The 25,742-nt window shown below is 32.9% G+C and overlaps 2 protein-coding genes and 1 pseudogene across 2 annotated transcripts; 1 reads left to right on the top strand and 2 right to left on the bottom strand.

Annotated features, from left to right (window-relative positions):
- Positions 1-2,959: 2,959 nt before the first annotated feature.
- Positions 2,960-5,843, top strand: LOC107629527 (SCARECROW-LIKE protein 7-like). Its single transcript, XM_088506885.1, has one exon. It carries the CDS (start codon positions 3,293-3,295, stop codon positions 5,195-5,197), a length of 1,905 nt encoding a protein of 634 aa, XP_088363011.1. The 5' UTR covers positions 2,960-3,292; the 3' UTR covers positions 5,198-5,843.
- A 6,388-nt stretch (positions 5,844-12,231) lies between these two features.
- Positions 12,232-18,275, bottom strand: LOC107629528 (D-xylose-proton symporter-like 2). The gene is made up of 14 exons (XM_088506886.1): positions 18,169-18,275; positions 17,444-17,541; positions 16,763-16,841; positions 16,304-16,363; positions 16,089-16,155; positions 15,888-16,012; positions 15,106-15,207; positions 14,618-14,986; positions 14,482-14,529; positions 14,332-14,394; positions 13,554-13,634; positions 13,225-13,323; positions 12,973-13,110; positions 12,232-12,555 (listed from the first exon to the last, which is right to left on the bottom strand). Exons 1-14 carry the CDS (start codon positions 18,211-18,213, stop codon positions 12,424-12,426), a joined length of 1,506 nt encoding a protein of 501 aa, XP_088363012.1. The 5' UTR covers positions 18,214-18,275; the 3' UTR covers positions 12,232-12,423.
- Positions 18,276-20,749: 2,474 nt separating this feature from the next.
- Positions 20,750-25,236, bottom strand: LOC148569854 (uncharacterized; annotated as a pseudogene).
- Between the last annotated feature and the right edge of the window lie 506 nt (positions 25,237-25,742).

Raw genomic sequence — 25,742 nt, 5'->3', positions numbered from 1 at the left:
GAAATGAGGACGGAAATTAATTCTAGGGGCGGGGACGGAAAGCAGAGAGGCATCCCTGTCCCGCCCTATTGACATCCCTAAGAAGAATAAGAATAGCAATCTTTAAAAGTTATGGCTCATGAGAAATAGACTAACATTTTTTTCAAGGAAAAAATTCCAAAACATATTTAATAAGGTAAATTATCAAAAATACACTTAAATAATTTTGTTGTTGATAAAAAATGTACTTGAATTTTGTTATCAATAAAAATATCTTTAAACAATTTGTGACAAAAATATTTAACATTAAATATGTATTTCTCAAAAATAATTATAAATTAAATTTTAATGCGATTTTTTATAAGTATAATTGAAAAAATAAGATATTTTTATTTTTAAAATTTAATAATTTTTTGCTAAGTATATATTTTTTATGAATTTTTTTTGTCAAAAACTAACAATCCTTTTAAAAAATTACAAAAAAATATATACTTAGTGAAAAATCACCAATTTTTAACAATAATAACATCTTATTTTTCTAATCACTGTTTGTAAAAAATTACATCAAAATTTAATTTTTAAAATATTTTTTAAAAATATATATTTAATATTAAATATTTTTATCACATTTTAAAATTATTTAAAAATATTTTTATCGATAATAAAATTTAGATATATTTTTGTCAATAATAAAATTATTTAAATGTATTTTTAGTAGTTTACCGTATTTAATATATTATGCAAGTTTTATATATAAGTCAAGTTAATACTTACTGCCTTTAGGAAATGTAATTTAATTTTATTAGCAAGAATACTTATTGAAAGATAAAAATAGAGCTTGTTTGTTTAGAAAAGTTGTCTATATTATCTGTGTAGTATCTAGTATCTGAAGGATTAGTCATTAAATTTTTAGCCTAATGTATATTCTAGTGTAAACAAAAAAAAAACAAAAATACTATTTAATTACACTTTATTTATTATTTTATATTCTTAAATGTAATTCTCACTTAGACAGGAGTGGATTTTAAATATTTTTTTAATTATTTGATAAAGTATAATTTTTAATTATTTAATAATTTTTTACTTGTTTTTTTTTATTTTATTTAAAAAATATAAAATAAAAAATTACATTTTATTAAACAATTAAAATAAAATTGAGATGATTATTTTCTACTAAGACTGAATTGAATATCAACCAATGAAAGTGTGGAGGTGTAAGGATTAGGAGTACACTGTAGTATTGTCATCTGATGTTATATCACTTATGCATAACAAACATTTTTATTAAAATCTTAAACCAAAACGACAAATTTTAATTCAAATTAAAATATTAAGACCCTAAGGAAACGAGTAGAGCTGTGCCTCTCGTTGCATAGGGCTGCAAGTCAATTCATAAGCTACTTTGAATTCAAGTTATTAATAATTTGATAGATTGAACTACTGAGGTAATCAGTCAAATTTAAATTTAAAATTGATTTCATAAATTAAATGAATCCATCTTAGATAAATTTAATTTATTAGTGTTTGAGTTAGTTCGATTATATATATATATATATAATATTAAAAATACAGATTAAATACATATAAAATATATATATTAATAATTTAATATATATATAAAAAATAATAATTATATATATATTAATATTTTTAATTATTTAAAATTTTATAGTTATTTTTTATATATAATTTTAAAATAGAATATAAATAAAAAAATTATAATTAATAAATAAATAATATATAAAATTGAGTTTTTAATATTTTTTAATATATAAGTTATAATTTATTGATATAGAATTATAGATCATGTTCTTATTATTTAAGTTAGTTTGTGAGTTCGAACCAATTCGTGAGTTTTTGTTGAGCTAAGTTTGAGCCGTGAGCCAAACTTAATTTTTATAAGCCAAACTTAAATTTGATCTAATTTGACTCGACTCGACTCACTTCCGACTCTAGTTACATAGCATGACTCTTTAAAAAGTAATTAACTAATTATATTTGTAAATATCTTAATAAAAAAGAAATCGTGACGTAGCAAGATAATTAAATTAAATATATTATAAGGTGGATTTCATTATACAATTCTACAATTTCACAAGAAACGGTAGAATTTTTTATTTTTAATATTGGAGTGGTAGTGGTGTTTTTTTAAAATGTGGATTGTTGGGGTGTTATACTCAAATGTGGGATCGTTTAATTAGAGAAGCAAAAATCGGACCGTCCGATTTATTAGAGGTACAGAAATCGGACCGTGCGATTTCTAGAGGTACACAAATCAGACTGTCCGATTTGTAGAGGTATAGAAATCGGACCGTCCGATTTGTGGGAGGTACACAAATCGGACCGTCCGATTTGTGGTAAAAAAAAAAATTTTTAGGTACAGAAATCGAACCCTCCGATTTCTGTACTTCCACAGTTTTAAAAAATACCAAAATTTACAATGTTAAGGTATATCACCACTTCTACTTCCATAACCAAAAAAATTAGGCGAAAGAGTAACCATAAGTTTTTGACATGGGGAAACGGCAGTAAATAAGTATCACAATGAAAACTAACATGGCCATATTTTGGATCTATTTGGACAGAAAATATACTTAAAATACAATTTAAATTCGTTGATAATGCTTACAAAAGAATAATTATGTTTTTTTTGTGTATAATTTTTTAATATTTTTATAATATAAATTTTGTTATTAATAATCACTTTTAAACTAAAAAAAATCTACACAACAAATATAAATTTAATTTTAATACATTAATGGTATCGAATAACTTTACGTATGTGTTAAATTACATATTAGCATTTTATTAAAATTGTTAAAAACAATAGTAATTAATTTTTTTTATAAAAAAATATATAAAACAGTGAATGTGGAAAAAAAAAAAAATAATGGAAGAGGGTGTTTGGGAATTGGGAGTGGGACCAAGGGGGATGGTGTCTACTGTCTTTAGGAAAACCTTTAATCAAGTTGTCGTTTTAGGTTTGTGTTTGGTTTCTTCTTCTTAGCCTCCAAAGTCACTCACTCCTCACTCTTTCTTCAACGGCTCAATCACAAACAAAACCCCCTCTTCTTCTCTTCGCCCTTTTCACAAACACTATATCTGCATTCTCTAATTTATACAGCGTCATTCACACAAACACCTTATATAATATATTCTCATACCATCTTCTTCTTCCTCTACTCCACTCCACTCTAATCTACTATACTCTACAACCTTCTATTATTACTACAAACTTCACACACTATTCACTATTCTCCTTTCTTGAATGTGATTCATTCAGAAGCATTTCATCAAACACCTTATATCCATCATGGCGTACATGTGTGCAGACAGTGGAAACCTCATGGCCATTGCACAGCAAGTCATCAAGCAGAAGCAGCAACAAGAGCAACAACAACACAACCACCATAGCCATAACCACCACCACCACCACCAACAGCAGCAGCAGCAGAACCAACAACACTTACTGGGTATTAATCCTCTTTCTCTTCATCCATGGAACAATACACCTCCTTTGGGGTTCCCTCTCACACCAACCAATGATTTTCCCGACCCGTTTCAAGTTGGGTCAGGACCCGACAATCCGGATCCAGCTTTTCACTTCCCTCCTCCATTGGAGCCTCATTCCTCTTCTTCCTTCAGGTTCTCTGATTTCGCCGCCGCTACTTTTGATTCCGATGAGTGGATGGACACACTCATGGCAACCGCCGCGGGAGATTCGACGGACACGTCAACGATCCCAGCGGCGGCGGCGGCGTGGCACAACGGTAATTCCGATTTCGGACTTTACGGTTCTAGCCCGTTTACTACTTGTCCGACCCGTTTGTCACCGACTTCGGATCTCAACAGAGTGATATTCTCGTCGGAACCTCACACCGCCGCCGTGACAACAACCGCAGCAGCCACCGGTGTATCTCTCCAACAAGCTCAGCTGCCGGCCACGTGGGCAACCCCGCCGGCGCTGCCTCCGCCAACCGCCGTCAAAGAGGCTCCGAAAATGGTAGCGTCTTCTCCGCCGGCACCACCGCAGGCTCCGGCCACAGTCCAAGGCGGCTTTTCGAGCTTGCCGGAGCCTGATTCGTCGCACCCGCTTCTGAAAGCGCTAACAGAGTTCGCTCTGTTATCGGAAACGGAACCGGATCAAGCTTCAGAGTCGCTGAGCCAGTTGAGAAAATCGGTGTCCCAAAACGGAAACCCAATCCAAAGAGTTTCCTTTTACTTCGCCGAAGCTTTGACCCGAAAATTAACCTTTGAGAGGGAGAAAGATAAGAACTTGGCAATGGTGGAAGCTGCTTCTACTGCCACTACCTCTGAGGAGCTAACACTGTGTTACAAGGCTTTGAATGATGCATGCCCTTATTCAAAATTTGCACATTTAACTGCAAACCAAGCTATTCTTGAAGCCACTGAAGGAGCTTCAAGGATTCACATTGTTGATTTTGGGATTGTTCAAGGGATTCAGTGGGCTGCACTTTTGCAAGCATTTGCTACACGCTCTTCTGGGAAGCCTGAGAGCATAAGGATCTCAGGGATACCGGCTATGGCTCTTGGAACTTCCCCTGCTGCTTCACTTAGTGCCACTGGAAATCGTTTATCCGAGTTTGCGAAGCTTCTTGAGTTGAACTTTGAGTTTAGGCCTATTCTAACCCCTATTCACGAGCTTAATGAGAGTAGCTTCTGTGTTGATCCAAATGAGGCCTTGGCTGTGAACTTCATGCTTCAGTTGTACAATCTTCTTGATGAGACCCCAGATGCTGTTGAGGCTGCACTTCGTTTGGCTAAGTCGTTGAGGCCTAAGATTGTGACTCTTGGTGAGTATGAAGCTAGTTTGACCCGTGGTGGATTCATGAATAGGTTCAAGAATGCTTTGAGATATTACTCATCTGTGTTTGAGTCTCTTGAGCCAAACATGGCACCTGATTCCCCTGAGAGGATGCAGGTGGAGCGGCATCTATTCGGCCGCAGAATTTCCGGTGTCGTTGGGTTGCCAGGGACTGTGAGGGAAAGAATGGAGGATAAGGAGCAGTGGAGGGTTTTCATGGAAAGTTGTGGTTTTGAATCAGTTAGTCTCAGCCATTATGCAATTAGTCAAGCTAAGATCCTTCTGTGGAATTACAGTTACAGTTCTCTTTATTCATTGGTTGAGTCTAAACCTGAGTTTTTGTCCCTGGCTTGGAAAGATGTTCCTCTCTTGACTGTTTCTTCATGGCGTTAATGGTGTTATATTGGGGGTTTTGAAATGGAAAAATGGGGTTTCCACCTGGTCCTTTTTCTCTGGTGTGGAACAACTAATTTGTCTATATATGCACATTGATGATCATGCTAGGCGCTTCAATTGAACTTTTGGTTGGTGGAGTTAACTCAGATTTGATAATATGATATGTTATGGCACTGCAATGCAAGGCTTCTGGGAAGGATTACCAGTCATGCTGTACTTTTAGCCGTTCTGATTTTATTAGTTCCACACCCTGCTCCCTTCTTTTTTCACTTTGTGTCCTTTTTTCTTTGTGTAGCATTTTGATTTGGCAGTGTTATTACTTACTAGGTTGAAGAATTGACTGGACAATTAGTGTGATCAAGGGAATGGGAAGGAAGGAAGAAAGAAAGAAACAAAACAAACATTTCTTTCCATTGCTTGCCTTGTGACAATGTAAATTTGATTTTGTTGTTATGGATTTAAGTTCGTCTAAATAGAAAAAGGTTTTTCTTTTTATCATAGGAGTTATAGCTTTAGTGTTTTTTATCAGTTTTTTCTGCTAGTTGCAAAGGTGCAAAACTTGGGTCTCATTTTTAGTATTTTACCTTGTGTATGCAAAATTGGTTCATTCTTCATTCAATGTATAATACATTCTTGAGTTCAATTTCCTGCATAGCGGTTAATGATCTATATCAGCCAGCGTCTTCCCCTGTGATTTTGATTATTGATGAAAAGCTGTGTTTGCTGATGTTGCATGAAAATTGTGTGCTGTCAATAAACTTAGTTTGTGCTGCCTTTTAGAGAAGCAATTCTTTGTACTCATTTCCCTAAACAAACAACCCTTTTTCACCATTGGATTGGATGAAGGATCTATCCAATGGTAAAGGGTGTGTATGTGGACACATATCTTCCAATTATTAACTCACACAGTTGGAACTTTGAAGCAATTGATTACTTAAACAGTATTCAGTAGGAAGAAGCATTTTTCTTTCCTGATTTGGAGCTGCTATTATTAACCTGCACGCCAATCTTAATAAAGTTTGTTTCTTTTTGGTTTATGTAAGTTTTGCTTAGCTTTCATTCTTGCAAGTAGTGCTGGTCTTTCTCTCAAATCTATGGGGCCACATTAATAGCTTTGTTGTCTGTCTCTTTCATGCTGCAATCAAAGTTCCATGTCTTCCTGGCACAACAGAGATGGGAGAGAGTTGAAATCAACCTATTTAGAGGCTTCATAAAACAATTGGCTTGAGCATGACATGGAAGACTTGGCACTGCTGTTCCTGTTTCTGAGTGAGTGATTGTGACCATTCAAGGTTGTGACTTGTGAATAGGACCTTCTCTAATTGGACCTGATTTATTCAAAAAATAAAAAAAAGGTCCCATAAATGTAGACTACACACTTTGTGAGGTTGGGTTTGTGTCCTACTTCCCCACTTTAAATGGTAGTTCATAACTCATCAAGTACCATCTCCTAATCTTAGAATAGCATTACCCCACTTGACAGAAATGAAACCCAAGTGCTTCTAATATTAGATTACTCATGTATTTATGTGCATCATCCATTTTTTTAGTTTATTTGCTTAATTTCCGTTGGAGCTTTTCTATGAAATTTTGTTAATGAACAGCTAATTAGATTGAAAAAGTTGGGGAATTGCTAAATTGGCACAAGGAGAGCATTACTTTAAATTGGGACCATTCATTGTGGTTAATTGAATTCTTTTTTCTGAAACTTTTTTGACTTTTTGATGCAGAAGAAGGAAGATATTGGAGATTAGCAAATTCAATCAGTTCCAGCTCAGCTTGGTTTGCCATAGGGTTGGTTGTTTGCTTCTCTTGTTTACACAAATTAACTATTGTCAAAATCAATATTGATCCAAAAGCACCTCCAAAACTTTTTAGGTTTCTCCTCCCTGTTGGTGTCCCTTATGAGTTATGATCATAAAAGCAATGGTTATTTATGCAAATGAAGCGCTTCTAGTTCTAGAGGCTAAGTAGTGACTGTATTTTCTAGTAAAAATGCATCTAGTAGCCCCAACCTAGAACATGGTTTCTAGTTTGTATTTCTATACTTGTAATTGACCTTATCAATATTATCATTATCACAACTATGATTTACCTTGGTAACATTTCTGTACATGATTCAAGAAAAATGGAAAATGGTATCAGTAAGTAGTAAGGCCTAAGCCAAAACTTGTTATCAAACAGCTTTAGTTACCATTACCAACATAGTGTCTCTACTATCCTTGCCTCTTTTACATAGGCTAAATTATGGTTCTTTGGAAGCTAATGATTTTAGAACAAAAAATGTCATTTATACATTTGGTTTGGCATCTCATTTTTAGATATTTAATTTGTTTATTAGAATTGATTTGATTGCACTTTCTATTATTCTTATTTATTTCATCTTTTCTATATTGTGGTAAGGAGTGTTCTAAATTCTAAAATAATTTCAAAAGAAGAGACCACAATTTTGGAGAAATGGTTAATTAATGCGATGACAAGGGAGTGGACCCATGAAGTTTTAGCTCCTTGACTTCTTCATAGTTCATAGTGTTGTGAATATCAAAATAAACTATACAAGTGTGAAAGTGGAAATTTAAGAGAAGTAGCAATAATAGATCAATATTTCTCTCATATTTGATTCAACCATTATTCTCTTATCTTTGAGTTTGAGGAGCTTATCCGTAATAGTTTGAGCTGTCTTGCACTCTTATAAATTATAATATTAACTTAATAATTATTTCTCTAACCAATATATAAAATGGGTTTTATTTTGTTTCATCCTTGTTCATTTTCATGCAATTTGTCAATGCTATTTCTCATCCTTGTGTTATACTCCGGATTACGACATTTCTATGGTGACAAAATTATCTTGTGTTCATAGTTGAAATATATAGCTTTCTCAATCATGAATTTTTAGATTTTTTAGATTCTGCCACTAATGTAAAAATATACAGATAAAAAACAAAAATCAATATTTTTATATTTTTATCTTTATCATAGTTAAATTAATTTTTATATTTATATCCATAATTAAAATTAAAATTATCTATACCTAAAAACATTGGTGAGTGAATGAAGTAGTGGGAGTCATTTTCGGTTGTTGATGTTGTGTCATTTGTGTATGCATAATGCATTAGGGTCATCTTATGGTTTTGCCTTTTCTCGATGTCCAATGCATTGCTCTGTTTCTTCTTGTACACACAAATGATGCAATAGAGTTAATAATTAAAATAAATTTTTAAAATGATTTGTGCGTTATTTAATTTTTAAAAAATACAAGATAGATTGGGGCAAAAAATTTTTGATATGGAAGTAAAATAAGTGATATATTTTAATATGGTAATTTTTGGTGTTTTTTAAAATTGTGGGAGTACACAAATCGGATTCAGAGTACACAAATCGGGCCCTCCGATTTGTGTTAAAAAATTTTGAAAAAACCCATAGTACACAACTCGGACCATGCGAGTTCTTTGGTCATGAAATTTTGCTTCACAAATCGCATGGTACTATTTGCAGCTGATGGAATTTGAAATCTGAAACATGGAATTCGAACCCTCTGGATAATTTTTTTTTACATTCTGAGGCATAACTCGCAGGGTCCGAGTTCTGGTCCGAGTTCTGCTTCCTCTGATCCCACAACGAGGTGAAGCACCCCTTCTCCCCATACGCGAGTTCAATACTTTCTTTGGTTTCATATTCAAATTAAAAACTCGTAGATTGGTCATTTTGTAAGATAATAACACGTGACAAATTATTTTATGATATTTTCTTTTGGTGACTAAATTATTTGATGATATGAGTCAGGACAATTTTTTTTAAATAAATTAAAATCATTTTTTATTTTTTAAAATAAATTAAAACATTTTTATATACAATTTTATTTTCGGTGATATGCATGCAAATCGTCTAAAATCCAGGTAATCTATATCCCAGTCTAAAAAAATTGAATATTATATAAAGTTATTTTTATTTATTTTCAAAATTTTTCTACGAGTCATTATTATCCAATTACCAAAAAATAAATTTAATTAATTATTATATTTTTTAAAAATAAATATGAGATATTTGATAATTATTTTAATCATATTAATCCTTTGGACAGAACTCAGAGATATATATGAAAAAGCAATAGTGAGTGTGTCATATGAACATTCATTTCCAATGTTTGACGTGTTCTTGTAGACCCTTTCCTTTTCCAGGTATCAATAGTTTACTTAGAAGTAGAACTTGTGATTTATGAGCAAACACAAGAATGAATGAATGACTAATCATGTGTGTTATTAACCAAGTAACCAGCACATGATGCATTTCCTTTTCACTTATATAGAAAAATTATAATAAACGTGTTAAATTTTCAATGAAAATAAATGCATTAATTTTTGTTTTTTTAAATAACAATATTCTCTTTATATATTAATGATATTTCTCTTAATCTAAATTATTTAAAAATAAAATGTCAAAATTCAAATATAATAAAATTATATTTTTAAGGTGAAAACTCAATTACAGTAACTTCATATAGAGTTGTTACTTGTTAGTTTAAAATTGTTATATTAAATGATAATTTAGTGAAACGTATTAAATTATTTAACTATTCTCAACTATTAATTTTTACTTTAATTTAATGAATAATAAATAATATATAATTTGATGTTATGAATACTATAATAGAATTGCCAATGAGTTATAACTCAAATAGCATAGTCTTCCCATATTCAATTAAGAGGTTGCGAGTTCGAATCTCCTATCTTTGATAAAAAAAAATATTATAATAGAATTTAATTTTAATATAAAATAATTATGCATATATATTAATTATATAATAATGCATACAAAATAAATATTTTTAATATTAAAACGGTGTAAAAGAGTTTAGCATCAAAATTAAACCCACGATAATATCATGTGAAATTTTATTAGTTTAGTCTAAAGATAACAAGAATAATTTTTTATTTTTTACGGTCTTCTAATTTGCTGTAATACTAAATTTTATTAAAAAATTTATTACTCATTAATAAATTACTATGTATATATAAAGTGAGATTCAACCCATATTTAAATAGACTAATAAATTAATCACTAGAAGAACACCTAACTTGTTCCCGTTCCTAATGAATAATGATAAGTAACGAAGTAATTGGATTTTGGTAGTTGATAGGAACTAGGAAGCATTTATTTACTTATCATGAAATGAAAGAATTGAATATGGGATGATGATGATGAAGAGGAGGGAGACAATAAAGGGAATATAGGGTTATAGGGATAGGGAGGTAGAGTTGCTTAGTTACCTACAAAGGTGTTAGGGTTTGTAGACTCAAATGATTGACTGAAGCTACCATCTGAATTCTGAGCAATGCCAATAATAATTCATTCATTCATTCATTCTAACATTATCTGTCACACGTCGTGTGCTTCTGTCTCTTATTACTGCGTTATTTACATTATTACTTTACGTGTTTCCAATTTCTATACGTTACGTTACGTAACGCTTCTTTCCGTGACACACTCTACTTTTTATAGACCATGATCCTTACGATTAGTTATCTTTATGTAACATTATTTGTTAAAAATTAGATAAAAATTCAGGTGTAGTCAACTTCACATGAAGTTGATAATTATGAGTGGTTAAATAAAAATTCAATTGAATTATTTAAATTATTTAATAACTTTTAACTATCAATTTCACGTAAAGTTAACTGCACATAAATTTTTATTATATAATTTAATATATAATATTTAATTAAATTATTATATAATAATTTTTAATTATTAATTTTATAAAAAAATTACAGTAAATATTCCATTTTTTATTTTTGCTATGTCGATTAAATTTGTGTAATACGTAAAATGAGATTTTGAGCGTGTAATGCACAAATATAAAATTCACATTAGTGTCTACAGAAATCGATAACTTCGATTTGAAAAAAATTATTAATAACGATCTTAACGAGGAGAGAAGACGGAAGAAAAATAAAAAACCGTTAAATTATTGATAGACGGCTGGGATCAATTTATAAAATTGAGATTACCGATTTTATAGTGATAAATATTTTAAAAAAAATTTTGTCCTAATTCAAATTATTAGTCTTATTTTAATATATTTCTTTGTCTTTTTTCAAAATCGTTAGTCACAATTTTCTGTAACATTGACAATTTTCATATCAGTGCATTATACTAAATTAGTGTAATATCAACATATTACACTCCTCATTCTATAATATCCAAAAATATTAGTCTAAATATTCACTTGAATTGTATACAAATATTTTATGTAAATATATCTTTTTTATTTTTACAATATTTCGATTTAAATGTTGTTAAAAAATTAGTATTAATTGATAAATTATTACATAAACAAAATAAACTTCAACTGTCAGTACTTGTTTAAAAACGAATAAACCGACCAACCACTTAACCAAATTATATCAAATAATTAATCAACTATATTAAATATAATTATTTAATAATTTTCAACAATTATTTTTATACAAAAATTACATCATCACGCGAGTAATAATTTTTTTACCATTTACCAACTCTGAAACTCATGATGTCATGATTACTATATTGGTGTCACTCTCACTTTCACACACCATTATTGATGCATCCTGCACGGCTGCACCCTTCTGCTGTAAAATCTTACTCCTCCTATTTCCCTTTCAGAAATAAATCTATTTAAAAATTTGTACAAAATAACACTAGTTATGCCACAATTTGTTATTTCAATATTTTTTTATGAATTAAATGTAACAATTAAGAAATTAGAAGAAAAGTATTTGACGTAAATTCCTTTCTAAATGTATATCCACATTCAATAATATGCTAAAAAAACACTCTTTTTTGTACTTAACTAGTTAACATAACACTATCATATGAAGAGTAGTTGTTTGATTGTTTCATATTTTGAGGGGGAAAAAAACAATGTTAATAGAAGATAAAGCACAAATTTTAACAAGATAAGCACTATTATATAATTAAAAAAAAATGCATATTTTATTTATACATATTATAATATTACTCATGCCCTTCCTTTTTGAGACAAGAGAAGCTGGGAATCCAAATTAAAGTGATTAATATAATAGGTGATACATCCATCCATAATAATTAACTCAACAACATACATCATTGCAAATTGTTTACATCTACATGATAAGTTTCATTAACAAAACATTGATTTGAAGAGAATTTGCAGTAGTAGTACAAGTACAACTAGATATGTAGAAGTTACAAGGTGACTCTGATTATAGACATTTGGCCTCAATCTCCTCAAGGGTAAGTCCCTTGGTTTCAGGTACAATGAAGTATATGAATACAAGAGATCCCACTGCTATTGCACAAAATATGTAAAACAAAATTCCTGCTCCCAGTAACTCCTGCAGGAGAGAAAAAAAAAAAAGAAGTCAGACATGCAATTTCAATTAATAATGTGTTTTGATTGAGTTGTCTTCATGTAACTTCAAGGTTACGGGTTCAAGCAGTAGAATCAGCTATTGACGTAATTATGAGATTAGACAGTCTACAATACACTCTTTGGATGCGGCCCTTCCCCGGACCAGGCTGCCCTTTTATGATGTGCAAGATTAGACCTCTGTAAAATATGGTAATCATCTGATTGCACCGTCATCGGTTGATTTACTTTCGCTTTCTGGTACATCCTTCTATAATCTATAATCGAAGGATTATAGAAGGATGTATCGGAAAGTGAGCGAATTAAGGGAATGGAGGGAGTAGTATGTTTTTGTGGTCTCCAAAATCTTGTTGAAAATAAAGGGATTGAAGATGTTAATCACCTTCAGTGGGGAGAAAGCAAATGTCACAAGAGCATTTGCGCCGAAGTTAACAAGTACAGCGATACTGAGTCCGCGACCTCTTAAGCGCAAGGGGAAAACCTCTGATATCATTAGCCAACCAATTGGACCAAACGAAATCTGGACGAAAAAACAAGATGATGGTAAATCAAAATGGTATAAGCATGATCAAATAGATAAGCACTATATGAAGAAGAATGATATTCCTTAATGAACAAGAGGAAGGCTATTCACCTGATAACAGCCAACATATAACAGCAGACCAATTACAGCAACGACTGCAGCATCATCTAAGAAAATGTAATATGAACCCAGAAGGAATAAAGATACTGCCTGCAACACAAGTTAACATATATGACGAGTTCGTGAAATTTGAACATCGTTCATGGTCGGAAATCTGGTATCATGATCATATCTTTTTTACAGTTTGCTAAGTTGATGTGAGTTATGCAAAACAGGAGAGCTTAGCACATTCATCCCTCTCTCAATACAACATACAAATAAGAGTCCTTTTATCGGTATATTGATACCGAAACTAAAGTCTGAGATAAGAAGGAACTGACCATCCCTGAAACTCCTCCCAGTAGTAAAGGTCTTCTTCCAACTTTATCGACAACAGCGACAGCAGTTCCGGTCATAATCAACTAGAACACAAACATAACAAATAAGTTGCAACAGAACATATTAAACTGACTGGATAGGAGAAGATGCTCATAAATTTGGCAAGAAAACAGAAAAGGGAAAGCAAGAGCAGTGAAAACAAGGACAAGGACAATGGGAACAAGTTGTAACATGATTTTTCTTTGTTTTCCCTTTTCTCTTGTTGAAAACGTGTCGAATTGCATTGTGTAGATGGGAAAATGAGAAGAGTTTGTTTCTTAACAACAATTGATTCCAAAAGAGTATGAACTGCTTTTTTTTTTTTTTTGGTGACCGTATGAACTGCTTTTGAATAGACCAACATGGCTCTTTCATTTGACAAAATGCAATCAATTGAAAAAGAAAATACTGAAGGGAGTGCCAATCAAAAAGTCTACAATTCTAATATTTTAAAACTTCAAATCTATAAAAAAAAATTCTCTCCCGTTTTAACAAAAGAAGCAACATTACGACACAAACTTATGGATACAAGATACAGTTAGCTCATTTTACAGTAACAGAGCAAGAGAAGAGTTACAGAAAAATGACAATTGACAAAGCTTGAACAATAACTTCATACCCAATCCAGTAATTTTGCATTTTTTAGAAAACATTCACCCACATCTTACTAATAAAACTCACAAAAGTTTCCTTGCTAAGTAAGTTGTTCAGGTATTGCAAACATAAGGGGAAAAAATCTACCTTGAAAAAACCAAGGAGAATAGAGACTCGGGTTGCATCAGATGCAGCGGAGAATCCTGCACTCTACATATTGGATTGGGTTACAATTTCATCAAACTTCCACTAGTGACAGGTAATAAATAGATCATATGAATTTGTGTTATATAGTACCTGAAGGATTGATCCAGCATAGTAAAGCACACTTGGTTGCCCTGTGATCTGTCACAAATTTCAGTCTACATTGTGAATACAATGAAATCTGGGAACTATGATGATTTTTACTATTTTATTTGAGCAGTTGTTATACCTGTTGAAACAAGACCAATCCTGCACCAATGGTAAGGGCTTTCAAGCATTTTCCTCTGAACATTTCTCCAAAAGTAACCTCTTTTTCTTCACCCACATAAGCAAGCTCAGCCAGAATTTCATCCACTTGCCGATGAGCTGAGTCATCAACAGCTTGACCTCGAATACGGCATAGACAATGAATTGCGGTGCTTTTCAAATTCTCTCCATCCCCTTTCCCCTGTATAGCACATAAAAGTAGCCATCTAGGAGAAGCTGGGAGCCAACACATTCCAATTCCCATGATTACTGCCAAAGGACTACTAACTCCATACATATACCGCCACCCAGCTACCGTGTCTACCAGAAGGCTACCAATTCCATAACCTGCCTGCACAAATGATATTTGACCATTTTCTATATTACCAACTAAGTATAGAAAGGTTTTTGATAGATTATTATTACTCAGGAAGCCATAATAGTAGGAGTATTGAAAGTTCTACAACTTACCACCATCCCAAGTACTATAAAGAACTCTTTCAGAGAAATCAGTAGTCCACGTATTGATGACGGGGCCGTCTCAGCAATGTACATTGGAGCAGCATGCATTGCCTAGAAAAGATAACCGTCTATTCTTTAGATAACAAACTCTTTAACTAAGAGTGCCATTAACATGCAAAATAACCATTTTCCCACTTTTATCTCTTCCTTGCAAGTAGACTCACATATATGAAGTCTAAGGACCAATGTAAGTGGAGGTAAGTATATGAATGCCCTAATAATAAATTCCACCAGCGAAATTTAATGATTCAAACCAAATCTTTTTCTCAAAAAAAAAAAAGGTTTAATACATTCCTATAGAATATTAGACTTGAATTATGATAGAATAAGATATATGACTGAATATGTTTAGTGTACTATCACGATTTCGCTTGAAAATGTAGAAGTGTAGTGTACTTATTCCTATTGCAGTATATATATAGTGCTCAATGCTAAAAGGCTTCTATCCTAAAGCAAGTATTGAAGCTAAGTTCTAAGCAATGTGTATCATAGATATAGTTTCTCCGAGATTATATTCTTCCAATGAATTCAGTAAATTATATTCTCTACCCATTTGGTCATACACCCTTCTAAGGCATTAGGTGCTGGTGCAGGCCCAAAGATCATTTACTTTTGTATATGACAATAGTAAATCCTACACCTCAAATTGCCTAGATGGTTTTTCTACCCTGATAAAGCAGAAATTAATAGATATAAACTTAGATGTATCAGTTTGGTAAAAAAGAACATACCAATCCAATTCCTATACCATAAACAAATCTTCCTATCACCAATATAGGAAGATTTGGAGCTAGTGCTGTTACGAGTGCTCCGACAAGATATAACAATGCCGCTGAAACCAGCTCCCTTCTTCTACCTAAAATTGAAGTTTGTCATAAACTTCCCCAGGAAAGGGGATATATAAAATGATAACCAGTTAGAGGGATAATTACCTAGGAAGTCAGCAACATTGAAGGCCAAAACAGAACCAATTAAGGCACCATATAATGATCCACTAGTCTGCAAAAGACATCAAAATCAAATACCTAATGTTATGTTCAAGATAAATAATAATAAAAATGTACCAAAAACAAGGATCAAATTATAATTATAATAGAAACAAACTGTAGCCATAACCTAAGAAAGAACAAATTTAATTCAAACTTACAACAAGACCAATTTCAATGGAGGACAAGTTGTACCAAGATACTCCACTTAGTGTTGGCGACTGCAAACAAAAGAAAGTATAAGAATGAAACAACCCCATCAAAACGATGCCAATGAATATGAACTTCAGACGAAATTTTTAAGTCTAACAGTACGATTAGTCAAAGCAACCGGGAAAAAAAAGGTGTCAGCATAGAAGCATATGATTCATAGGTTTTTCTTTGGTACATTAATTCCTGTAAATTATAGTGGGAGTAAAAATGCATCATACTTTAATAAACAGAAGGACTTTGTATAAACCAGTTCTATCGAACAACAAAAATGGCTAGGCTGTTGTCTCATCAGCAAGCAGACTTCACATTGGATTCTTTGTCTCACCATAGAAGTCTTCCTTCAACATCGATCCATTGCAGACAAGGAAAGATAGAACTATATAAATAGTAGAAATATAAAGGTGTACCTCAATGGAAATTGTTGCACACGATGTAGAGCCTATGTCATAGCCATACAGCAGCCCACCAAGAGCTGGGAAGAAAAACCTGAGAATTTTAAAATACTTCTTGGTAAGACTACAGACAGAGCCCTTATTCTTTCTCTTCTTTTGTTTCTAAGTAGCTAAAGGGACATAAAAAAGTTTTAACAGAAAGAGTATTTAATAAAATTTACATTTAATCAACCTTATAGCATGCAATGAAGGGTTATTTATAGACATGTAAATAAAATCTCATGGTAACATTTGGTATTTCAACAGCTATCAAATGGAACATAATATTTATGTGTTCTGTTATGATTCCAAAATTAGAATGTCAATTGCTGCTACCAGTTTCATCCTCACTGAATCAATCTAGTTTTCAAAGAAACAGTGATGAACCAAATCTGAATTCTCTTTACCTACAACATAGGATTGTACATCTAGTTGTGATTTAAACGAAACAGATGTCGTATGCATTGGCAATTCTCTAAACTTCACGATTAACACATTCTTCATCCCAGTAAACAAGATCATTGGATAGATAGTGCAAGCTGAAAGCTCCTATATGTGGCTATTTATAGTATGTTTTAGACAAAATCACAGATGCATGATAGATTTCCATTGCAAACCATAAACACGGAAAGCATCGAAATAAAATGTAATACTCACGGGAAAATCGCAGCAGATACAGAATACTTTTCAGAATCATGGGACACATTAAGAAGAGGCTCCCTTGCACTCCCAATCTCACCATGTGGCTTTCTCTCCTAATTAAAAAACCAATGCATTTCATAAGTTATAAAAGCAAAATTAAACACAATAGGCCATAGACATCAACAAATAGGTCTTATATGATTGTGTAAAATGTGTTGTTTTATTAAAAGCATTCAGCTTATTCAGTTATTCTTTATTCAATCTTCTTCTTCTTTTCCTTTTTTTTAATTTCTATTTTTTACCAAAGACAACCAAATAACTAAGAGCAAAAAGCACACAATGATCTCATTTTTTCATAAAACAAATAATTGCTAGTCATCAAACAATAAAAAAATGGAAAAAATTGATGTCTCTTATTTCTATGAAGACCAGAGAAGCCAACCGGTGAATCAATTAGCAAAATCGGAAATAGAAATCCAGTCTAGGCAACCAAAAAGGATTTCAAGTTCATTATGACTGCAACAAGTTCAAATTTTTTCCCATACCCATTGACCTCATGGTTATTCTCATCCAAGTTGCTCTACTTTTTTTTTCCAAAAAAAAAAAAAAAAAGCTTATGAATTTCAAATTTCCCACTCATCCAATACATTCTGTAAGAAACCAAAAGAAAACTTGAACATAGCAGATGACATATAATCCAAAAGAAAAAGGAGAATGAAGAAAGTGGAAAGGGATAGAACCTTTGGGAAAGAGGAGAGAGTAGGTTGTTCAGGATCCGACGCCATTGGTTTCAAGTTTGAAGTCCTGTTAGAGAGACTGTCTCTGAAGGTTGGTAGAAAATTTAAGCATATATATATATATATAAAGATATTTTCATGTAAATGCTCTCAGATATCGACTTCACTAGTTATTTTTTTTTGGTGACTTTATATAAAGTTATTTTAATAACATTTAAACGATATTATTAAAACTAAAGTCATATTTTATATAAAAAATATATTTATACACAAAATATTTTTTATATTTATTTAAAAATATAATTCTTATTAATTAATTATGTATTTAAATTATTTTTTAATTAATAATAAAAAATACGTATTAAATTGTTAAAAAATATTAATATTAAAATAATATTTATTATAAAGATCATAGAGGTAGTGAAATTGTATTGTATATATTAACGATAACAATTAAAATGAAGAAAAAAAGGGAAAAAATGTCACAAAAATTAACGATAACAATTGCCTTAAATTATTAAATTATTAGTTGGTATTTATTCTTTGAGAAATATTAGGTGAGATATTAAGTAAGTAAGTTATTTTTATAACAAAATTAAGTTATTTTTATATATTTTTAATTAATTTTTATTATTTTAATAAATTATTAATTTAATTATTAAAATGACTTAGTTACGTTATACTATCGTTATTTTTTTATATAAGTACTTAAAATATAAGTATGTGATGGTAATAAAAGTTAAATGTAATTTTATATTTTTAAAATAAAATATTACCTTTAAATAATTAATAAGTTCACTCTTTAGCTTATTCTTAATATATATATATATATATAAGTTTAAATTCTTATTTCTAGTTTATTCTAGTCGACTAATAACATAAATATTTTACATACTTATTTAATTCAATTCAATCTTTTTAACAGTATGTCTTTTTTTTATGTGACCTCTTACAAATATTCTTTTTACCAACTTTTAATTAAAGACTAAAATAAGATTGGCAAATAAGTATGAATTTAATATAAATATGATAACTTAATGAGTTATAATTTAAATGACATAGTATTTTTTTTTTTAAATAAATATTTCTCTTAATTTTTATAAAATATATATATATATATATATATATATATATATATATATATATATATATATAAGTGTGACAAAGTTTGCATGATGAACATGGAACACGAGAAAAAGGCTTCAAGTTAATTTTGTTTTTCAATGCAGTATTTATCTGACAAAAAATGAATTGTAAGGGTTTTTTTTATTAAAAAAATGATAAAGTCTACTTTTTATAAGATTAAAAATGTCTTAAATTAAAACAGCTTAGTTTAAAAGAGCTTCGTCTTTTTTAATAAAGTTTCAAACCAACAAATCCAAATGAAATCGAAATCAAAGCTTATATTCGCATTAATAACCTGTGTAATTTTTATTGTTCTATTTTCCTCTTTCATTTTTGAGAAAAAAATACTTGAAAATTCTAATTGCTTAATGTTCACAATCTTAAGTTATTTATATCTGATAAGTTTCCAAACAATAATTATTTAGCATATCATCGTCAATATATATTATTTAACAACTCATTAGGACTCTCTTTACCATCCATGGAAAACATGTCACAATACAAAAGGAGTTGGTGGCAAATATATTAGGATAATTTACATGTATAAAATAAATTCAGCTCAAAATTGTATTAATGTCTTAAACTGAATTAAATTATACACATGTTTTGTTTACAAATTTATGTAATCGAATCTAATTTGATATATTATGTATGAAAATAATAATTAATTAAGGGCATTCTTATTAAATCTTAAGGACTAGAGAACATTTTTACTCAAACTAACTAGCTTTTTGTGGTCTTTTTTATATAAAATAAAAATGGAATGATTTATAATTTTTTTAGTAATGGAAAATGAGCATGTGTTATACTCAATTATGGATTAATGGTATGTTTTTTATTAATATAAAGATTTATTTTTTAATTCTAAATTATAATAAAAAAAATCAGATTTAGTTGGCATGAAAAATCGAACGTCTAATTTGTGACAAAATGAATTTAAATTCAGAAAAAAATAAAATTGAGTCTCCAATTTGTACATAATAATTTTTTATTTTAAAGGACAAATAAATTGGTGGGTAAATTTTGTGAAAAAATTTAAAAAAAATTAAAAAAACCAAAATTTAAGGATAGGTTTTGTGAAAAAAAATTAAAATTTTTTTGAAAATCCAAATATGAGGGTCCGATTTGTGATCCTCTAAATCTAACCCTCCGATTTATTTATCGTTATTTTCCACACCCAACTTCAATATCGATAAGAAACATTATTCCGTCTCTAATATGAAAATTAAAAAGCGTCATATGAATATGTATGTGATACAAAGAAGCCAATAGATTGAAGAAAGTGTAATGTGGTATTAATATTGAGTATGTGTATAAGTAAGCAATTCACAATATAAAAGTATGAGTATAAAGGAATTGAAGAATATGACTAGCAGAAAAAAGAAGGGGTTTATGAAGAATAAGACAGTGCAAAATTCCTAGCTTTAGGAAGCAGCCAACAATCAGTAACCACAATTCACTAATGATCATAATCCTCCAACCACTTGCTATTTATTTTCTCCATGGTGCTCTTCCTGCTGCCCGAAATAGGTGGACCAGCTGTCACATGTCCATGGTTTGTTACAACCCTTCCTTCCAACCCTGCCTGACTTTTGTATATGTACTCCTCGCTTTTATTTATGTACTCCTCGTTTGCTATATTCACATCATTACCCTCCCCATCAGCAACAACCTTGTCCTCAAGGTTGAATTCCGGAAACAACTTGTGAGAGTAATGAACATCTTCCCATGTTGTCTCTGTCAAGTTGCCCTGTCCCCATTGCACCTGACATTGTGGCCACGTCACTGAGCTTTTTGCTCATCGGAAAAGGACCAAAATAACACAACCCCAGCTTCTGATGTTTACGCAGTGCCACAGAATGCTGGCGATACGGCTGTAACTTCACAAGTACCAAACTGCCCTCCTGAAATTCAATTTGTCGGCGATGTTTATAGTAACATATTTCATATACTGCTGGGAGCGTTCCAAATTAAACTTTAGCTGATCAAGTAAGTGATCACGGTTCTGAAGCCACTCTTGCAAGGAAGGATTATCAGTACTAGAGAGTTCATAACGAGCTAAAGTAGGAGGGTCCCTGCCATAAAGAGCTTTGAAGGGAGTCATCTTGATACTGCTGTGCCACGAGGAGTTATACCAAAACTCAACCTACGGCAAAAACTCCAGCCAGCGCTTAGGATTCTCGAAACAAAAACAACGTAAATACATCTCCAGGGTTCGATTACAAACTTCACTCTGGCCATCAGTTTGGGAATGATAAGCTGAGCTCAATGCTAATTTAGTACCTTGGATTCAAAAGAGGTGCTGTCAAAATTTGCTGATAAATACCCGATCCCTATCCGATACAATAGATTTTGAAAAACCATGCAACTTAACCACATTGTTGATAAAAGTTTCTGCAACTGTCTTGCTATTAAAATCTTGTTTCAAGGGAAGGAAATGGGCGTACTTAGTTAAACGGTCGACAACCACCATGATAACTGAATAGCCGGATGAAACTGGCAGAGACACAATGAAATCCATTGCAATATCTTTCCATACCTGTGAAGGGATGGGTAATGGCTTTAGCAAACCGGCTGGTGCCTTGTTCTCTACCTTTGCTTGTTGACAAATACAATAAGATAACACATACTGCCTGATATCCTTTAGCATATGAGGCCAATAGAAAATGGAACAAATGCATTCCACAGTCTTAGCAATTCCCGCATGACCACCAATCACACTATCATGGTATTCATGGAGGATTTGCCTAATTAAAGTGCTCTTAGAAGGTACCACTAATCAGTTCTTCCACAACAAGAGGCCATTTTGACAAGAGTAATTCAAATCCTCAACTGAATTGGAGTTGCACTTTGCCAATAATACTCGGAGATCCTCATCCGCCACCAATTCTGTACGAAGTTGGTCTAGCCACTCTACTCTTGGCGCAGACCAAGCCCCAAAGAAGCTGCGAGAGAATGCATCCGTTGCAACATTTTCAGTCCCAGCCTTGTAATGGATTTCAAAATCAAAACCGAGCAATTTATGAAGCCATTTATGTTGCTCTGGTGTATGAAGATCTTGTTCTAATAGTGCTTTCAAGCTTTGGTGATCAGTGTGCAAGATAAATCTTTTGCGTAGCAAGTAATGGCGAAACTTAGCTAAGGCCTCAGTGATGGCGTAAAACTCTCTTATGTAAGCTGACTTCTTCTGTAAAGTAGGAGGTAGTTTCTTGAAAAATAAGCAATGGGATGTTTTTGTTGAATTAAAACAGCCCCAACACCAGTACCTGAAGCGTTTGTCTCCACTTCAAAAGGAATATTAAAATTGGGCAATGCCAAGACTGGTTTGGTGTATATAGTATGCTGTAGCTGTCGAAAGGCTTGAGTAGCTTGCTCCGACCAATTAAATGAGTCTTTCTTAAGTAAATCAGTGAGAGGAGATGCTAATGAGGCATACCCTTTAATAAATCGTCGATAATAACCAGTAAGACCTAAAAACCCCCGAAGCTGTTTTACGCTTGCAGGTTGAGGCCATTCCAGAATTGCATGAACCTTAGCCGTTTCCATGTGAACACCACCGCCCCTGATTGTATGTCCAAATAACCGACTTCTGGGGAGCCAAAAAGGCATTTGGAAAATTTAGCAAATAGAAACTCTTGCTGCAATAGTTTTAAGACTAGTTCCAAATGCTCTAAATGTAAGTCGAAACCACTACTATAGACTAGTATATCATAAAAAAAACTAGCACAAATTTGCGTAAGTAAGGCTTGAATATATCATTCATAAGGTTTTGAAAAGTAGCAAGGGCATTGGTGAGGCCGAAGGACATCACTAACCATTCATACAACCCTTGATGCGTGCGAAACGCTGTCTTAAAGCGATCCTTAGGTTTGACTAAGATCTGGTGGTAACCTGAGCGAAGATCCAGTTTCAAAAAAATAGTAGCCCCAAAGAGTTCATCCAACAACTCATCAACGGTAGGAATGGGAAAGCAATCTTTGACTGTGATTGCATTTAGTGCCCGATAATCAGTGCAAAAACGCCAAGTGCCATCCTTTTTCTTGACCAAAATAATGGGAGAGGAAAAAGGGCTTTTGCTGGGTTGAATTATCCCCTCTTGTAGCATCTCAGACACCATTGTTTCAATTTGTGCTTTCAAGTTGTGAGGGTAACGATAAGGATGGGATTTAACTGGTGCAGCCCCTTCAATTAAAGGAATGCCATGATCTTGGAAACGTCGGGGAGGAAGACCCGAAGGCTGCTCAAAAACAATAGATATTACTGCATCAAACTAACCAAGGCAGGGTGAAGAGCTTTTGGTAACTGCAAGGGTGGCTTGACAATTCGATCCAATTGCTGAAGTTCAAGAGTAAACACTGCAGCCACTACATCGGTGCTTACTAACCTTCGTATATGATGAAATTGAGCTTGAGATGAAGGTGGACTCTTATAACCTTGCACAGCGACAAATTCCCCTTTATGCCAGAAGTGAAGAAATGAAGAATTATAGTCTACAATATGAGCCTTCAATGTTTGTAACCAAGTTGAACCAATCACCAACTCTCCCTTAGCCACATGGAGCACGTAAACCTCTGGAATGCTAACAAGGCAACCTGATAGATTAACATCCAAACTAGCAATGTGACTCTCTACCGGCAAGACTTCAAAACTGCCCACTATCACCTTAAATCCCAATGCAGGTTCAATACGTAGATTCAAAAATTTGGCTATGCGAGGTTGAATATAACTATCCGAACTGCCACCATCAATCAGGGCATGGACCTTTAGCCCATTGATGATAACGTTAACAAGGATCAAAGCAGGACCACTTGTACCATGCATAGCATTGTAAGAAAAATGATGCTCAACTACTTGAGACTCCAAGGCCTCCAAACTGGGCTTAGATTCCAATGACTCTTGCATCCCTGTGTCCCCTCCATCTGCATCATCTAACACTAGTTGCAGCTGCATATACTGGCGATTCGGGCAACGGTGAGCAGCTGAAAATTTCTCATCGCACCAGTAACATAATCCCTTCTCCCATTTGCTATGAATCTCCGCCGGGGACAGTTTTCGCACGGAGCTTTTCATCAACGGTAAGGCAGGACGCTGGGGTGGATTCGGAAGCAACGGTGGCAGAGTATTCCGCTGAATGGGCCTATTACTCGAAATTGCAACTGCAGGAGTCGGCTGAGGACGGGGCGAGGCCGGACCATAAGTGCTTATCGGTACTGAAGAAAACTTGTCCTCGTAAAGTCTAGCTAATGTGACCGCACGCATCAGGGAGGGAGGGCATTGTGCCTTCACCTCTCGTCTAATATCAGATTTTAACCCACTAATAAAACAATCCTCCAATGCATCAGGTGGATCGATCTGTGTGCGATTAGCTAAAGCAATAAATTCGGAGTAATAGTCGCTCACCATACCCAATTGTTGCAATTTGAATAATAATTTCCGTGGCGATTCATACAGAGAAGGCCCGAATTTGAGTTCAATGGCACGCTTCAACTGATTCCATGAACGAAATCGAACAGAGCGTTGTGACATTTAGAACCAAGGAATCGCAGCACCGGTCATGTGAATAGCCGCGATGCTGATTTGCTCTTCCTCAGGCACACGGAAGTAGTCAAAATACTGATCCAGAGAAAATATCCAACCTAACGCATCAGAACCATCAAATTTAGGCAGATCAAAACCCACTCGACGCGGTTGCATAAAAGGACGCTGGTGGAATTCTGACCCTGAGTTCGAACCATGGGAGAGCTCATGCAACTCAGATCTGTGATAAGGCTGGGCATGGAAAAGCTGAGTAATAGATTGTTGTAGTGCGTTAATTTTCAAATTCGTCGCTTCTAACGATCGCTCGTGCTCAGCGCGAGTCTCCTCCGAAATGGATTCGAACATCTGAAAGAGTTTTTTGATGTGAGCTTCCATGTCTTTCATGCGGGTATTGTCAGCTGCAACCATGAGATGAAAGCACCAAATGATACGAGGAAGCCAATAGATTGAAAAAAGTGTAGTGTGGTATTAATATTGAGTATATGTTTCAGTAAGCAATTCACAATATAGAAGTATGAGTATAAAGGAATTGAAGAATATGACTAGCAGAAAGAAAAAGGGGTTTAAAAAGAATAAGACAATGCAAAATTCCTAGCCTTAGGAAGCAGCCAGCAACCAGTAACCACAATTCACTAATGATCATAATCTTTCAACCACTTGTCATTTGTTTTCTCTCTGGTGCTCTTTCTGCTGTTCGAAATAGGTGGATCAACTGCCACCTATCTATAGTTTATTACAACCCTTCCTTTCAACTTTACCTGACTTTTGTTTATGTACCCCTCGCTTTTATTTATATACTCCTCATTTGCTATATTCACATCAGTATAATATTATGCTCAATATAATTAATTATTATAATTTGTACAAACACAAAAGTATGCATAGTTTATATTAAATATGTGTTCGGATGTCAT

This window comes from Arachis ipaensis, chromosome B3 (assembly GCF_059453495.1).
Source record: "Arachis ipaensis isolate K30076 ecotype BB chromosome B3, ASM5945349v1, whole genome shotgun sequence".
In the NCBI taxonomy this organism is placed as follows: Eukaryota; Viridiplantae; Streptophyta; class Magnoliopsida; order Fabales; family Fabaceae; genus Arachis; species Arachis ipaensis.
This window is presented reverse-complemented; position numbering and strand designations above follow the sequence as displayed.

Bases quoted from the DNA above. Each gene is read 5' to 3' on its own strand.
- LOC107629528 (XM_088506886.1), bottom strand. From the start codon at position 18,213: ATGGCGTCGGATCCTGAACAACCTACTCTCTCCTCTTTCCCAAAG. The intron at 16,013-16,088 runs GTAATTATCCCT...CTTCAATTTTAG, and splicing joins CAATGTTGCTGACTTCCTAG to GTAGAAGAAGGGAGCTGGTT. The intron at 14,987-15,105 runs GTAAGTTGTAGA...TCATTTGTGCAG, and splicing joins TTATAGTACTTGGGATGGTG to GCAGGTTATGGAATTGGTAG.
- LOC107629527 (XM_088506885.1), top strand. From the start codon at position 3,293: ATGGCGTACATGTGTGCAGACAGTGGAAACCTCATGGCCATTGCACAG.